The sequence below is a fragment of the Diplotaxodon limnothrissa genome, linkage group LG12 (assembly GCF_057381915.1).
Source record: "Diplotaxodon limnothrissa isolate DT_005_m linkage group LG12, D_limnothrissa_male_GT1.1, whole genome shotgun sequence".
NCBI classification, from domain to species: domain Eukaryota; kingdom Metazoa; phylum Chordata; class Actinopteri; order Cichliformes; family Cichlidae; genus Diplotaxodon; species Diplotaxodon limnothrissa.
Genome location: NC_140607.1, coordinates 39,053,922 through 39,070,680, shown reverse-complemented (window position 1 = coordinate 39,070,680; position 16,759 = coordinate 39,053,922). Strand labels below are relative to the sequence as shown.

Here is a 16,759-nt window from a genome sequence, read left to right as displayed (position 1 = left end):
GGGTGACCTCACTGACAGATTTATAAAGACCGAGACAGAATCTGGCTTTGAGGATAAAGAAGAAGAGAAATCACCAGAGATAAAAACTGAGATAAAGGAGCGACATAAACCGATCAGGATCAATCAAGAGAAACTGATAGAAGCTGAGATCCAGAGAGCAAACCACAGGAATGAGACCGGACATGTAGAGAAATCCAGCTGGACAAGAGGACAGGAAGGAACAGAAGAAATACAAGACGAGACAGATCAGGAGACACGGAGACAGAGCAAAGATAAAGACACGTGAATAAACCAAAACCAGTGGGAACAAACCAGCAGAAGTGAGAAATCCCGGAGACATAAATCAGAGAAACGAATAGAAACACTTTTGAGTCTCTGGTGAGAAGAAAGTTGCAGAAGCTCAGAGAGGAGAAGACAGGGATGTGTGGAGGACTTCAGGGTGGAGGCCGGCCGGCGGAGCGATGCTGGATGAGGAGGAGTGTTACATAAACCCTCCTCCTCCTCTCCTCCGCGTGCTCGCTCTCCAGCAGCCTCTTACATAATTTCACACCGTCATCATCATCATCATCATCAGTATTCATCATACTGACTTTAAAGATAACTGAACACCGGGAGGAGCTTGTCTCTGTGTCCGGCGGACGCGCACCGCAGCCCGGCGTGATCAGCGGCTGCTCCCCCGGACAAGGTCGACCTCAACCGTCGAGAGAGCTGGCCAACGTCCCGCTAAAAACTCCGCATTTTAACCCAACAGCATCCGCCTGAGCTCTGAGAGCGACTCGGACTCTCAGGATCAGCTTCACGCTGAGGCTGAAACAGCTGCTGCTCAGGAGGAAGCACTGAAACTCCCACGATCACAGCGTGTAACTCGTCACGGCAAGCACGAAGGTGAATCTTACCTGCGAGCGTCAGCGCTGCTGGTCAGAAACATCCAGCAGCTCGTCACCACCTGCTCTGGGTGATAGCGGCACTGCGCCTCTCACTATCTCTGCCCACTACCCCTCTAAGTCTCTCTACCACTCTCTCTCTCTGGACTGGTCCATTCACAGCAGCGGGGGGGTTAAACATAACTCTGCAACATGCCTGTGCAGGGGCGTATGCAGCGTTTTTAAAGCGAGGTGGCACAAAGCAGAGCCAACCTGTGTGTGTGTGTGTGTGTGTGTGTGTGTGTGTGTGTGTGTGTGGCAGTGGCTTCTGCTGAACTAGAAAGAAAAAACTGGGAGTTTCATCACAGCCAGCGGAGGCTGTGGATCAACGCATGAACGAGCTTCGAAGCAACCGGAGCCAACGAGAGGAGAAGAAAGGGACCACCCTTTGAGCTTAAAGGGGGCTCCTGATTGGATAGTCTGTCCCCAAACTCAGTCAGTAAGAGCTCCCCAGCTGTGAGGCGACTGTCAGCTGTACTGGGGGTCGGGTTGGGTGTGTCTATTACTTTAAGAAACTCATTAAAGTCTCAAAACTGTTTATTTGCCTTGTTTGGTCTCATCCTTTTCAGCACAACCTCACGTGTCTGAATTTACAGTCATGTTTTCATTTTGACTACTGTATTAACATAATTGATCTAAAAAAAACATAAAATGCGAGTAGAAAAAGTTATATTTTTACTGTAACAACGACAAACATGTTTAATGAATCATATTTCATAACAAATATAAATTGTCAATTTTAAAATCATATGCTCAAGTTTTGCAAACAACAAAGTTATTTGCAGCCATTTACCTTTTTTAAACAATTTCTTCAAACTACTTACAGAACAATCAGCTGTTCTTCAATAAGATGTCACACAAATTATTTATGCCACTCCAAAAAAATAATTTCTGTCCACTATAAAGGAAACATCACAGCCTGCAGGTCTGACAGCAGCAGGTGTGTCAGACCTATTTCTACCTGGAGACAGCAGTCGCCTCATAAACGTGACAAAACTATTGAGGAAAAAAACACACGTATGTGATTGTTTTACCCCCTGAGCTCCAGGTGTTGTGCTAGACAGTGATCGTGATCACCGTCTGCGGGAGCACAGCTGCTTAAAGCTGTAGCGCTCAGATTACTTACAGCTACTTCCTGCAGCTGATATAAGATGCTGTAAGCTGAACACAGCTTCAACCGTCTGTTTGTTGAAAAATAGTAACGCGACCACATTTTCTTGTTAGTAACGGTAACGGCGTTGTAACGACAGGAATAGTAATTAGCTAGATTAGTAGTTACTGAAAAAAATAACGGCGTTAGTAACGCTGTTACTTGTAACACTGTTATTCCCATCACTGCCAGTTACATATCCATAATATCAACGTCCAGCGTCATGGCACTTGTCTGCTATTGGTGCAGAGTTCATCATGTGATCCATTCAGGCTGAAGCTCCGTCCTTCATTTTTGAGGCGTTCACAGCGTGTTTGCTGAGGATAGTACCGTCCGTGCCGCCACCAACCTCCACATGCTCCATCTTTGTGATATTAATGTGTTTGTTTGACCACACTGCCACGTTCTAGTGCAATGCGTGTTTGTCCCTCTGTGTCGTCTTGCAGGTTCCTGGTAGGCGGAGTCAGTGACGGTGAGCACCTGTCCAGCCTCCCTGTGTCAGTCTCTGCCCTCTCTCTGTTTATGCAGCACATCAATTACAGTTAATTATGATTAATTTTTCCTTCTTTATATTTAACACATTTGTATATTTTTGTTAAAGTGCGTGTCGCCCATTATTTGGACCTGACTGAGCTCCCTGTACAGACGACCTGAGACAGTCTTAGTGTGTCAATAATCTGCTGTTGTGTTTGTTCTGTTCTCAGCTATTTTCTTATGTATAAAGGGACAGACATTGGAAACTCGTCTGATATAAATCACGTTTCCTTGCGCAGACTCATGTTTCACACTTTTGAACAGCGCTGGCCTCTCCGGCTCCCTCTTTTGTTTCGTTCATGCAGTTTGTTTGGCTTCATGTCACCACCTGCAGCGTCAGGCTCTCAGTTTTGTTCAGAGCAGCAGGTCTGAGAGGAAACGCCATTCAGTACGAACAAGGCGATCCCGCTCACAGGGGCTCAAACACTGGTGCGTGACCCTGAGGGGGTCACAGACGTCTCTGGTTGTTTTCTAGAGTGTGCATCACCCTGCTCATCTGCTAATAATGCTAATACAGAATACTGAATATCACTTAAATATTAAATATTTATTTAAACTACAATAGTTAAATCAAAGAGGTTTTATATAAAGTCTGTCATCAATGACTTTGTTTTAGACTAAAAACTGAATTAGTTTGATTTGTATCCGAAACACGCTGCACAGGTCAGGTCAGATTATATTTAAACTTTACATTTGGGACACTGGGGGACGTACTTGTACCTAAACCTTTCAGGTTAAGTAGAAAGTGGGCGTATTTTGCTCATTTCACGTCCGCTGTTCTTCTAAATGTGTTCTGGAGATGACTAAAGTGGCTTTCCATGAATAACAGTTCAAAGTAATCCTTTATCTGAGCTTTCATGGAGCTGTCTGAAATAAGCTGCTTTAGCTTCTGTCTCTTTAACACCTCACTCACAATTTAAGCCCCCTGTCTTCTGATTGGATGACTTCAGGAAGCCTGCTGAGGGGCAGTACTCTGCACTGATGAGCTGTGCGGCCTACACCTGTGAGATGTGATGATGTGATTATTTTTTAAGAGTCCATCAAAATTTCCGAACATTATTTCATGTCCCTGAACACGGCGTTTCACCCGCATGTACTGATTCACGCCCATGTAGCCACGCCTCTTATAAAACAAAAGTTCAAATTTGGAGTTGGGAGGTGTTGGTGATGTCATTGCGTGTGTGAGAGACGTTTTTTATTTCTCGTTTTTCAAATACATTTAAACGGTGTCACTTGGTTAATGTTAGTAAGACTTTAGTTCGGGTTAAAACGCGACGCCTGTTGAAGCTTTGTCCCCTTCTTAGTTGCCGTGGTAACGCCTCTCTATTGGACAGACAGTAAACATAGTTCCCACTAAAACACATCGCTTACAAATCTGTAACATTCACGGACATTAACGATATACGTCAGACTTCTTTACTCAGCCGGAGGTGTCGCCCCCTGCTGGACATTAGAACAAATGCAGGTTTAAGCTCTACATTCAGAAAACACAGTGAACACATGCTGGCATTCATGAGCACAACACTTTAGAGTAAATGTCCTCAGCAGTTAAAGTAAACAACCTACTCTTATAACACATTTATAGAAATATCCCATGATGCACCCAGATTTGATTGGGCTGGTCATGTGATGTTTAACAATGACATCAGAAAATGTGTGATGAGTTTTGCTTTTTTATTTTCTTACTCCATGAGACCTCTGGAGGTCAGAGGTCATGGAGTCCAGGTGATGACCTGGATGGCGGTCTGAGTGGCCCGCCGGATGTCCTGGTCCGCCTCCGCAGCCTCAGCCTTCTTCTCCAGCAGGGGGAGCTGCTCCAGGAGGAGGCGGCGGCCGTTAGGAGCCTCAGCCAATGAGGTGAGCGCACGAAGGACGTACATGATGAGGGCCTTCCTCCTCTTCTTCATCTCCTCCTCGTCATCGTCCCCGTGCTTCTCAGACAGCAGGCCGAGGAGGACGGGGAGGACGTCCAGGTCCAGGCACCGCTGCTTACCTGCAGTCACAGATACTTCTGTGTTTGAAACATGGAACTAAACTGAAGCTGGGTCGATACCTTCAGACTGATCGTGGATGTAAAAACCGATTTTACTTAAACTGATCCTGATTCAAAGTTTGGAGTTTCTGAGTTGAGGGTTGTGGAAGCCGGTGTGTGCGTTTGTACCGGTGGTGATGATGACGGTGTTCATGATGACTCCTGCAGCGTTGGCTTGAACCTCCACGTCTTTGTCCCGTAGAAGACCGACGAGGACAGGAAGGACCTCGGCATCCTCGCAGACCTGTCGCTTCCCGTCCATGGGAACGCTGTAACCAGCAAACAGTCGGTTAAACCAGCGCACGGCGAGGAAACAAAAGCACAGCCTGGATCAGAGCGAGCTGATCTACCTGAGTGCCATCATTGCTGCGGCCGCCTCTCGGCGGATGATCGAGGATCGGTGGGACAGTTTGCGTCCCAGCAGTGAGACGCCATCGGAGGCCAACCCCGGCAGGGCGTCCAGCCTGGAGCAGTGGGTGAGGGTGGAGAGGAGCAGCAACTGCACCTCCTCATCTTCCTCCTTTGTGAGTTTCAGCATCAGTTTAGGCACCAGAGAAAGGAGAGCCTCTGCTCCTGCAGGGCGGCATGGAAAACCCACAATTAAGCCCTGAACTGTCCTCATGAACGCCCACAGACGTACGAGTGCTGCAGCATGTGACCTGCTGCCCTGAGGACACGCCCCCTGACCCCTCAAACATCAGCTTAGTCCTCAATCATTAAACTCCAGGTTTGAGTTCAGGGTTAGGGTTAGGTTGATGCTGAGAATCCGAGCTTACCTGCAGGCAGCAGAGCGAGGCGGCTCAGCACTCGGTGGACGTTCCTCCTGCAGGAGAACGAGGAGTCGTCCAACAGCTGACAGAGAGGAGGGAGCAGGGAGGAGGCGAGGACGGCCTGCCTGCAGGAGGAGGCGACAGGACACACACATGAACCCTGAACAGCTTTAAAGCTCCTGAACTTTCAGAAAGATTCAAAAAATGACACAAACGGATCCCAACAAATATCCTAAATTTATAAAAGAAACTCTGCTAGTTAATGTTCCACAGGCAGACGCAACTCTCATGATTTAGCTCTTATGTGATGCTTTATTTATCGTAATAATTTTAAAAAAGGTAAATTCTTTGTTTTTAATAGGTTATTAAATAAAATTGAAAAGTTATTTCACAGCGTTAATAAAAAAAGTATTTTGTGTAATTTGGTGGTTTATTTATTGTCAAATAATTTTAAAAAGTGTTTGTTCATTTGTGTCGGACATTTATTTCAATGTCATGTTTAAAAGCTCCATAACACAAAGAGGAGCCAAGCTTCAGCTTCACCTGGACCTCACAGCTGGGACACAGCGCCACCTGCTGGTGGGGCCGCAGCACAGCAGAAACTGAGAGCCCAGCAGTTCAGATTTTCTCTTCATCGTTCTTTCATTCTGCTCACACGTCGCATCCTGTTTTCCAGAACAGCCGTTTGTCAACTTTTCAGGCTCAACATTTTCTCTCCTGTCTGAAAAACTCCAAAACAAGATTCTGTTTGCTTCTTCGTGATGAACTCGAGTGTTTGAGCGGATCTTTGGTCTGTGATCGACTCCAAACACGTTTGTCTTAAAGACACGAGAAGCTTTATTTACTAGTTTTGCTAGTTTTTGGTTGTCATTTTTGTGTATCTGTTGTTTTGCATTATGTGGTTGTTTGATCTGTTTGCCTCTTTATTGCAATTGTGAGTGTTTTGCTTTCCTGCTTTTCCGTTTTAAACAGAATGACCCGATGACCCCGTCTTCCTCCCGGTGCTGTGCCTGTTTGTCTCGGTGCACGTACCTGCCGATGCTGTGAGAGGTCAGCAGGTGAAGAAGCTCACAGGTTTTTGCTCTGACTGATGGATCTTCATCCCTGAACAAAACCTTCAGCTGCTTCAGAAAACCTGCAGAAGAAGAACCAGTTTGTACTTTTCCCAACTTTCCTCCATTTTAGTCACAGCAGACTTCAGAGTGGGCCGGTGCCACCCCAAGTCCCACCTTCAAACACGCCAATAACAGCTAGTGAAACACCTGAAGTCCTCAGGTTATGTTTTATAGTTTTCAAAAGCAGGGATGTCCAGCACAGTGTCACGGCTCCTCCCTTCTCTCCCTGATTTCCCCTGAACTGCACACCTGTCCTCCCTGTGCAGAGGGCGGACCTTACGGTGACCCTCTGAGCTCTTACCTCCGGTAACAGCCTGGTACAGTCGCTCCGGCTCGTGCACCAGGTCGCAGAGTGACGTCAGAGCCCGGAGCCTCGCCGCAGCCCCGGCCCGCAGCAGCTCCCCGAACAGCTGCGGCACGGCCCGCCGCCCGAAGGCCACCGGAGCCCGGGTCGGGTCCGTGAGCGCCCCGGCCATCCGGGACGAAACTCCGCGTAGAGGTGAGAGAGGGGGCAGGTTAATCGATCAGGAGCACACCGGGTCCGCTGGTCAGCCGATCAACGCTCACCTGTTGCCTAGTAACCGCATATAAACATCAGGCCACTGTGGTGATGCGTTTCAGGCCTGTAGGACTTATGGAAACCTCAGTTTTCAGTTTTATATGTCATATGCAAGTTAGCACAGGGTCAACATTGAAATGAAATGTGTTTGACGAGCAGCAGTCACTCAGCAACATGATACAGTAGGAGAAAATATAATAAAATAATAAAGAAAATAGAAAAATAGTAAGGAGCAAAATATTAGAGAGACGTGGCAAAAGAGAAAAGATGACTAAATATATATATGTATCTATAAATATATGTACACTAGTGATTAAATAAGAAAGTCTTGAAAAGAAATATGACGGGTGGCTGTGGTCCTTGGTGACCTCCTGACTGGTCCTGTTATTCCGTGATCGTTTGTTTAAATCGAATAGAAACACAATCATCAAATCAAACAATCGCAAAAAATAAAGCGGAAGCGACACCCGAAGGAGCTACTGCCACGGAAACCATCCAGTGAGGGTCCCGGTGTAGCTTCTGTGCTGTTTGGTCTAAGGAGCTTGGAAAGAAAAGCGTCTGGACTTCTTTAAGTTACTTGAAGACGTTTCACCTCTCATCTGAGAAGCTTCTTCAGTTCTAAGGTCAAATGGTGGAGAGTCCCAGATATAAACCTAGTGGGAGTGTCCCCCCACAGAGGGACAAAAGGACCCCCTGATGATCCTCTAATCGCCTGAGCCAAGGTGTGAAACTGGGCGTGGGTCCCAATCAGCCAGAGTTTCGGGTGAGCTCATTGTGAAACCTGGCCCCACCTTATCATGCGAATTCCTGAGGTCAGATGGCCCAGGATGTGAGTGGGCGTTAAGGCGTCTGGGAAGGATCTCAAAACTGGATTATAGATGGCAGAGAGTTGGTGTCGTAAGCCCCGCCTCTGTTCAAAGATGGTCGCTCGCAGTGGACATAGATGCTTCTTTCACTCCTCTTTCAAACCATCTGTCCTCTCTGTCCAAAATGTGAACATTGGCATCCTCGAAAGAGTGTCCTTTATCCTTAAGATGCAGATGGACTGCTGAGTCTTGTCCTGTGGAGGTGGCTCTTCTGTGTTGTGCCATGCGCTTGTGAAGTGGCTGTTTGGTCTCTCCGATGTAGAGGTCTGAGCATTCCTCGCTGCACTGTACAGCAAACACCACATTGTTAAGTCTGTGTTTTGGGGTTTTGTCTTTGTGATGAACCAGTTTGTGTCTGAGTGTGTTGCTGGGTCTGAAGTGTCAGAATCAGAATACTTTACTGATCCATGGGGGAAATTATTTTTTGTTACAGTGCTCCATTATAAACAAACATTAACAAGACAGACAATACACTAACTAAGAATAGCATAAAAGTCACTTATTAATAAATAGCTGAAAAAGAAACATGTAGCTGTAGCAGCAAACAGTGTGTTAAGTGGATGCGTTGTACAGGGAGCCACAGGCAGGAAAGATTTCCTGTGTCGTTCAGTGGTGCTTTTCGGTAATCTCAGTCTCTCACTGAACGTGCTCCTGTGACTGACCAGCATGTCATGGAGTGGGTGGGAGGTGTTATCCAACATTGTCTTTATCTTGGACAGCATCCGCCTCTCCGACACCACCTTGAGGGAGTCCAGCTCCATCCCCACAACATTGCTGGCCTTACGGATCAGTTTATTAAGTCTGTTGCCATCTGCGACCCTCAGCCTGCTCCCCCAGCATGCAACAGCATAGAGGATCGCACTGGCCACAACAGACTCATAGAAAATCCTCAGCATTTTCTGGCAGATGTTGAAGGACCTCAGTCGCCTCAAAAAATAGAGACGACTCTGGCCCTTCCTGTAAAGTGCTGTGGTGTTTTTAGCCCAGTCCAGTTTATTGTCAATGTGAACTCCAAGGTATTTATAGTCCTCCACAATGTCCACACTGACCCCCTGGATTGAAACAGGGGTCAAGTGTTTCCTGGTCTTCCTGAAGTCCACGATCAGTTCCTTGGTCTTTGCCACGTTGAGCTGCAGATGATTCTGCTCACACCACGTGACAAAGGAGTCGACCACAGCCCGGTACTCTGTCTCATCATCCCTGCTGATGCATCCAACCACCGCAGAGTCATCAGAAAACTTCTGAAGATGGAGGTCTCTGTGCAGTGGCTGAAGTCTGTGGTGTAGAGGGTGAAGAGGAAGGGGGAGAGGACAGTCCCCTGTGGTGCCCCTGTGTTGCTGATCACCTTGTCAGACACACACTGTGGGAGACGTACATATTGTGGTCTTCCTGTCAGGTAATCAACAATCCAGGACACCAGAGAAGCATCCACCTGCATCGCTGCTAACTTATCACCCAGGAGGGTCGGCCTGATGGTGTTGAAAGTACTGGGAAAGTCAACAAACATGACCCTCACAGTCCTCGCCGGCTGGTCCAGATGGGTGTAGACACGATTGAGCAGGTAGATGATGGCGTCCTCAGTTCCGAGACGAGGCTGATCCAGATGTGGTCTTACTATGGGTCGCAGCTGGTCCAGGATGAGCCTTTCCAGGGTCTTCATGATGTGGGAGGTCAGTGCCACGAGCCTGTAATCCTGGGGGCCACTGGGACGTGGCGTCTTTGGTACAGGGACGAGGCATGATGTCTTCCACATCACTGGGACCCTCTGCAGACTCAGACTCAGCATAAACAGTTTATGAAAGAAGTGCACTGGGATGTCATGCTTGGAGAAAACGCTCCTGAGTTTCTCTGATACACCGACTACATAGGGGATGACAATGTTGTTGCATCTGTCCTTCTTATCCTCCCTCGCTGGTGTCTGATCTTCTTTTCGGTGCATCTTTGCTGACTTTAAGAACGCCCAATTACGATAACCATGTTTTGAGTGCTTCCTTCACATGTGTGTGTTCCTTCTTTTCCCCTTCAGGCTTAGAGGGAACATGTTCTGCCCGGTGGTGTAGGGTCTTCAAGCAACCCAAAGAAGTCCAGACGCTTTTCTTTCCAAGCTCCTTAGACTATGATGACCTGGATGACTGAGAACCTTCACAGACAAACGTCTGTGCTGTAAATGCTGGACGAGGTTTGGACTCCGGACCCTCATTCACACAAGTGCGCTCTTCTATGCTTTGAGTGGTTACCAGTTAACATTCACCTCACAGTGTGACACACCTCTGTGTCGGCCGTCCGCTGGGACTGAACCAGCTGATGTCAGCTGGGGTCACGACCTCCGTCCTCCTCATGTGTTCAACTCTTCTCCTGTGACATTTCTCATTATTACACATAACCTCTCTCTGCTTTGGTTTCTTTGCATGTGTCGACCGGATGAGTTGTTACAGAAAGAGAATTTCATTGCAACATCACTTTTACAAACATATTTAGAAAACCGGTAACGTGTTCAAGACTTATTTTACCCGCTGTGAGCTGCAGAGACTGAGAAAGTGCTAAGACAGTCAAAACTAATCCACCCTGTGAGAAAAGAGCCCACTGAACACAAATCAGCGTGATGAGAACTACTGATGATGAAAGGAAGCATCTTTATCTGAGGACTTTATTTTAGTCTGAGCCCAGTCCCATCTGCTAACATGGAGGAGGCGGGTTTATGACCTATACTGCAGTCAGACACCAGGGGGCGATAGAGACGTCTGGGCTTCATTTTTTGGGAGCTATTAGGTCGTCCATGTTTTCTACAGTCATTGGTCAAACCTGTGGGAAAAAAAGAACTTAGGTTCTCTTAAACCTGAAAAACACGTATTGAAATTACTGGAAAAACATCAGAACGCGCCGATGCTGACGTCACTGTTGGATTCGTTCTGAGGTCGACACACGAAGGCAACAAAAAAAAGGAGAGAAAATGAAACGTTTATTGTGTGAAGCTGTTGGACGAGGTGAACGGAGCCCTCAGTTCAAACATAAATGAAACATGAGAACATGAAAAACATTCAGGTTTTCATTTTGGAAGCAGAATAAGAGAAGAACAAAAACCCGCCTCCATCCGATTCTCATCCAATCAAATCAATAACCAACAAAAAAACATTTAAAGACAAACCAAAATCATTTTGTGTCTATTTCTTCTTCTTCTTGCTCTTCTTCCCTCCCTCTCCCTGCTGAGAGCTGGTGTCGCCTCCTCCGCTCTTCTGGGTCCGAGTCTTGAGTTTGGGGATCATCTCTGCGACGTAGATCATCACGTCTTTACCTGCGATCACCACAAACGGCACACCTTTACCTCGGCTAATGTCGTCTACGTGCAGCAGTGTCCTTTCAAAATAAAAGCACTCACGTGAGCTGAACTTCTCCTGACACGGGCTGCCGTCCGCCTGCTTAATCTGAACTCTGACCCGACCTTTGAACTGGCCGTCCCTGTTCCACTCCCGGGGGTGGATTTTGTTCTGGAAGAGACACACAGAGTCCGACCACGCTGTGTTTTACAGAGTGTGTGTGTGTGTGTGTGTGTGTGTGTGCGCGTTCTCAGGTGTTACCTCCATGTAGACGTTCATCCCTGCAGCCGCCAGCACGTCTCTGATCTCAGTGCAGGACGGATTCTCCACCGCCTGCAGACACAGCAGCACGTTCACACTCAGCACGCCACTTCCTGTTTATTTTACTTTAGTTCATTTGAGCGAGCAGCAGATGTCCTGATGCCCGATCAGTCATCCAGGTAAAGAAATCCCAAAAGGTTGATTCTGTTCATCTGGATGTTTTCAGTGGGAGAAACGTATCATGATGATTAACAGCTGCTGATCAATGACCCTGATCTTTGATCAATGGTCATGAGAATTTGCATATCATTGATGATAAGCTGACCTCCAGCCCACTGCTCATGGACAGAATCAACCTTTTCACAGTGAAACTTTTTGTTTCAGGGTTTTTTTCTCCATCTGGTCTTTTTTTTTTTTTTTTAATCCAAGAGTTTCTTCACTTTTATCTCGCGTTTCAGTCGACTGTAAAATGCTTTAAAAGAAGATGAGTTAAGTTCAAAGATCACAGCTCAGGTTTCAGAGGTAACATCAAACACGATCATTCAGGCTTATCAGAGGCTGTTTTCCATGTTATGCTACAAACACTTGTGCCTCATGATTTTTACTTATTTAAAAAAACGAATCTTCCAGCAGTCGTGCGTCTCCTGTAGACGCACAGCACGAGCTCTAATGATCTTTATGCCGTTTTCCTTAAACGACTGTTTTCATCTACGAAAGCATGTCACACAGGCTACGAGCGTACGTAGTCATCAAACACATGAACGTTAAACCGTCACCTTCTCCACGGAGATCCTTCGTCCTTCAGCCAGCGTCTTCTTACTGTTGATGTAGATGGGATAGAGGCAGACGAACCTGAAACAGACGACGCAGCGACTCAGTGACTGACGGCCGTCCTCATGCATGAAGCCGAGCGTGCTAAGTAAGAACTCCTTATCCAATAATCGCTCGGCTGGAATCACTCACCAAATGGTAAAAATGGTAAATGGCCTGCATTTGTACAGCGCTTTACTCAGTCCCTAAGGACCCCAAAGCACTTCACACTACATCCAGTCATCCACACATTCACACACTGGCGATGGCAGCTACGTTGTAGCCACAGCTGGCCTGGGGCGCACTGACGGAGGCGAGCTGTCAGTGCGCCCTGCCTCTGTCAGGTCTTTCAGATCCTGTTGATCCACTGTAGAGTTTTTTAGGCCTCACACTTCTTCTTCTGTACAGTTTTTCTTTAGACTTCTAAATAAACGCTCCACACCACGCTGAGATATGCCACGTTATCAGCTCTTTGGGAATCAGCGTGTTGGATCAAAAATATTATTTTATGTCAAAATGTGATGTTTTTGGCATTTTTCACAGACTCGACTAAAGAAACGGTCTGCTATGTGTCGGCACGGCGCGGGTTCATGCCTTCAGCTGGGAGCTGTTTTTAACGTTTCAGTGATTCGTAGGTCAGAGTTCAGAGGCTTCATCAAAACAAACTAACAAACACACACTATAAACACGGGCAGGAACAAGGACTGGGCTAAAAATGAGGGAAGACAATGGAGGCCTTCTGGAGAACTGTTGCTCAAGAGCACTTTAAAAGTTACAAGAACGTCTGTCTGCTTGTAAACAAAACAAAGACATGAGACCTTTGTCTTCCAGTTTGGTTTCTCCGCTCTTCACTCAGATCTCTGTGGTACCAGCTCCTCTGACTGAGGAGGGAAACATCCTGTAAGCTCCACAGATCTGATCAAACTCTCCGAACCGGAACGTTCAGCAAACTTTCTGCACATTAATGTGACTCTGACACATTTCGCCCCTTTAGCTTTAAAAATAAGGCGGTCTGTAAACATCAAGCTTAAGCTTCTAATCACACGTCATGCTTAAGGATGAGGACCACAGGCCAAACTTCATGTAGAAAATGCGCAATTTAACTTTCCCTCTGTTCCCCGTGACTTTACACACAGCTCAAAGACATTTCACTAAAAGTCCTTTAAAAACTCAGTGTCAGCTTATCCTAATGTCCTCGTTTCACCGGCGTTTCATCGTCGAGGTTCGACTCTGAAGTGAACATTTAAACCTTTAAAACAACCCTTTTCCGTGGAGCTTCAGTTAAAAGCTGCAGGACTGTATGCCGAACTGAAGATCAGCCTCCCAGGATCCACATGAGTGCTTCAACATCTTAAAATAAGCACGTGTCGTTTGTAGATGCATTGTTTCCTTAAATGTTTAAAATTCTCCACAAGAGTCCGCACGAGAAACCGGCTAGCTCTGTTAGCTGTAGCTTAGCCAGGGTCCTGGACTTACCGCTCTTTATCCGCGGGGTTCTGGGTGAGATGAGCCATGGCTGTCGCTGCTCGGGGACTAAACGCACCGTCTGATCCGAGCCTCTCAGTAATGGACACTAATATGTTTGTAGTATCACCTCACATACACACAGGCTACCGTAAGGATAACGCAGCCATACGGCCACACTGTTGACAACAGCCGCTTCTCTTCTTCGGCTTCTGTATTTAGGCAGAATACACACAGCGCTGGGATGTTGCTGCCCTCTACTGTTTGTTTGTCAGTTCCGTTTTGACATGAATATGAAACCTGTCAGTGAAGAAAGAAGCCGTAGACTCTAAGGCTTATGTCACATGTGAGCTGTAGCCTCAGCTTCTTGTTGTTAGCTGACAGGTGTGGCCCACAGTGTGGTCTTCTGCTGCTGTAGCCACTCTGCTTCATGGTCTGATGTGTTGTGCTTTCAGAGATGCGCATCTGCATAACTTGTGTATAACAAGCGGTTGTTTGAGTTACTGTTGCCTTCCTATCACCTGTCTCGAGTTCATTCTACGAGCCAGTTTCACCCAGAGAACTGCTCCTCACTGGATGTTTCCTGTCTCAGGCCGCTCTCTGTAAACCACAGCAGGGAAAAGTCCAGCAGCGTCTGAAATACTCGGCCCGTATCAAGAGCCTCATCCAGTCATCCTCAGTTTGACTCTAACAGGCTGTTCTGACCATGTCGACATGCTTTAACGTTGCTGATTCATTACAGGCTGATTAAATGATATTTGCATTAACGAGCAGTTGAACAGATGTACCTAATAAAGTGGCTGTTGAATCCATGTAACTGTTCAGCACTTTGTTTGAAAGTGCTTTATAAATAAAGTTGTTAGTATTATTATTATTGTTGTTAAAGCGATGCAGGAAAACTGTAAATGTGCAGCTGTCTGCACTCTGCCAGCCACTTCACATGTTATCAGTCATTCACTTTCTACACTCCTTTATGGCTGAAGAATTGTAAATATTATCACATTTACAGCTACATAAACATTTATTATTAGCCAGCCATTCCTTTAAGCAATAAAACACAATGAAAACATCTCAGTGGACGTAAAAGTGCTGCAAGAAAACATAATTCCTCTGAGGACAAATATTCCCCCTCAGTATTATTGTTGTGTTTGTTTCAGGCTGGGGTTGTTTAATTACTTTTTAAATACTTTACATGTCCAGGACCACATTTTATAAATCATGTTGCAGATGTTGTCCTGTGAGAACAGCTGCTGATGAACATCAGGGAACAGTTCCCCCTGCCTGTGTATCAGGGTCATAAATCACATTGTTATAATTACCCAAAATGTGTTCTAAACCCCCAAACTTCTCCTTTTATACCTGACTTTTAGGACCTCCAAGCCTGTAGTTGTGTTCATTATCAGTTAGAGCCCCTCCTCATTCTTTTCTTCTTCTTCTTTGGTGCAATCCTATAAATACAGTGCACCCCTTTTGCCTCTCCCCTTTTCTACAATTCCCCTGTGGGAGAGGTGGGTGTCATTTCTTTCCAACACTTTAAAACACACATATAATGCATATTTAGCCACCTGGATGTTTCTGATTGCGATTTTAATTCAATTATTGTCATTATTAAGCCTGTTTTTGTTAGATGTTATAAGTGTGTAGTATGTGTGTATCATAAATGTGTTTTAGGCGCCATAAATGCTAGCATGAATATATACTCCTTGCTAGATTGGAAGTTGTGGTGGGTTGAGCTAACCCTCTTCCCCACTGTTTGTATTTGGTCGTAGGAGCTGGAGTGGGCAAATTATTTACTTGGAGGTCTTTCTTTCTTTTACCTTTTTTTTTTATCAGACACAACGCAGAATCACACCGGTTACACCTGGGATAGGTTTACTGGGTTAACGTGTGCTGCAGCGGCCAGGACTGTCTCAGGCTGGAGTTGCCCGGGTGAGAGGCAGTGTGCTGGGCTGAGTGTCCCCTCAGCTTGCTGCTCTGTACGAGAGAGTGTGTTCCCTGCGCCTTCTGGTTAGGGAACGGGTCCTGACTTTACCTGTGCTTCTGCACTGAGCAACAGTCAGAGTCTTGGAGTCCGTGGGTAGGATGGTTGAGGGCGCTCCACCCGGGGACTCTGTCATCTTGGATGTGCTTGCTCATTGGACGTCATATGATTGTATCATTGTAGGGTCTACTTTACAGTATAAAGCACCTTGAGGGGACTGTTGTTGTGATTTGGTGCTGTCTAAATAAAGCTGAATTGAATTAAATTACTATGTGATTTTCTACATTTCACAATGGACTAAGAAAAAAAATCCCATTCACTTGACATTAATATTAAAATAATACATAATACAACTGCGGCCTGTCCAGGCTGTGCCCCGCCTCTCGCCCTAAGACGGCTGGGATAGGCTCCAGTGACCCCGCGACCCTGAAAAGGATAAGTGGAAGTGAATAGATGGATGGATCAGAGTGGTGGTTACACTTAACATCACCATACAGCACAAATCAGTGACAGTAAATGTTTATTGTTCAACTATTACAAAATATATAGCATGAAAAATCAATTTTAAACAGCTCACACTCTCCACCTCTGAATAAGCTCAGAAATTTGCAGCCGTTACAGTAAATAAAAGCAATAAAAGACGATCAGTGTTATGTCAGGTACATGTTTGGTAAGAACTCGACTAGCTTGTTCAAGCTGTGAAATTCACACAGTGTCTAATGATCCACGGTGGTAAATCCCAACGACACCAAGTGCAGTTCTTTTCTTTGGTATTTGGCACGTTTGTCCACAGTTTGTCGACTTTGTGTAATTTAAAGATGTTTGAAGCTGAACGACTCCTCGGTTACTCTGGGTAACTGAACCAGACACATTCAGGATCTATGATTACAGGAACTTTCCTTTAGTTTGCAGTTGATTAATAAACGTGACAGATTTAGAGTTTAGAAAGCAAGAATACTCATGATTAGCTCAACATTTAG

The 16,759-nt window shown here is 46.0% G+C and overlaps 3 protein-coding genes across 3 annotated transcripts in view; all 3 read right to left on the bottom strand.

Annotated features, from left to right (window-relative positions):
• The window catches only part of LOC146621903 (dematin-like), a 29,560-nt gene extending 28,592 nt beyond the window's left edge, over positions 1-968 (bottom strand). The window contains exon 1 of the mRNA XM_085367625.1: positions 897-968. The gene's annotated coding sequence lies outside the window, so the exon portion shown is untranslated. The remainder of the gene's footprint in view (positions 1-896) is intronic.
• A 3,351-nt stretch (positions 969-4,319) lies between these two features.
• On the bottom strand, positions 4,320-7,000 carry rsph14 (radial spoke head 14 homolog). Its single transcript, XM_085366937.1, has 6 exons — positions 6,826-7,000; positions 6,442-6,544; positions 5,416-5,534; positions 4,990-5,212; positions 4,769-4,908; positions 4,320-4,600 (listed from the first exon to the last, which is right to left on the bottom strand). Exons 1-6 carry the CDS (start codon positions 6,998-7,000, stop codon positions 4,320-4,322), a joined length of 1,041 nt encoding a protein of 346 aa, XP_085223063.1.
• Positions 7,001-10,587: 3,587 nt separating this feature from the next.
• Positions 10,588-13,996, bottom strand: srp19 (signal recognition particle 19). Its single transcript, XM_085366935.1, has 5 exons — positions 13,811-13,996; positions 12,301-12,376; positions 11,525-11,596; positions 11,326-11,434; positions 10,588-11,241 (listed from the first exon to the last, which is right to left on the bottom strand). Exons 1-5 carry the CDS (start codon positions 13,846-13,848, stop codon positions 11,111-11,113), a joined length of 426 nt encoding a protein of 141 aa, XP_085223061.1. The 5' UTR covers positions 13,849-13,996; the 3' UTR covers positions 10,588-11,110.
• Positions 13,997-16,759: the final 2,763 nt, after the last annotated feature.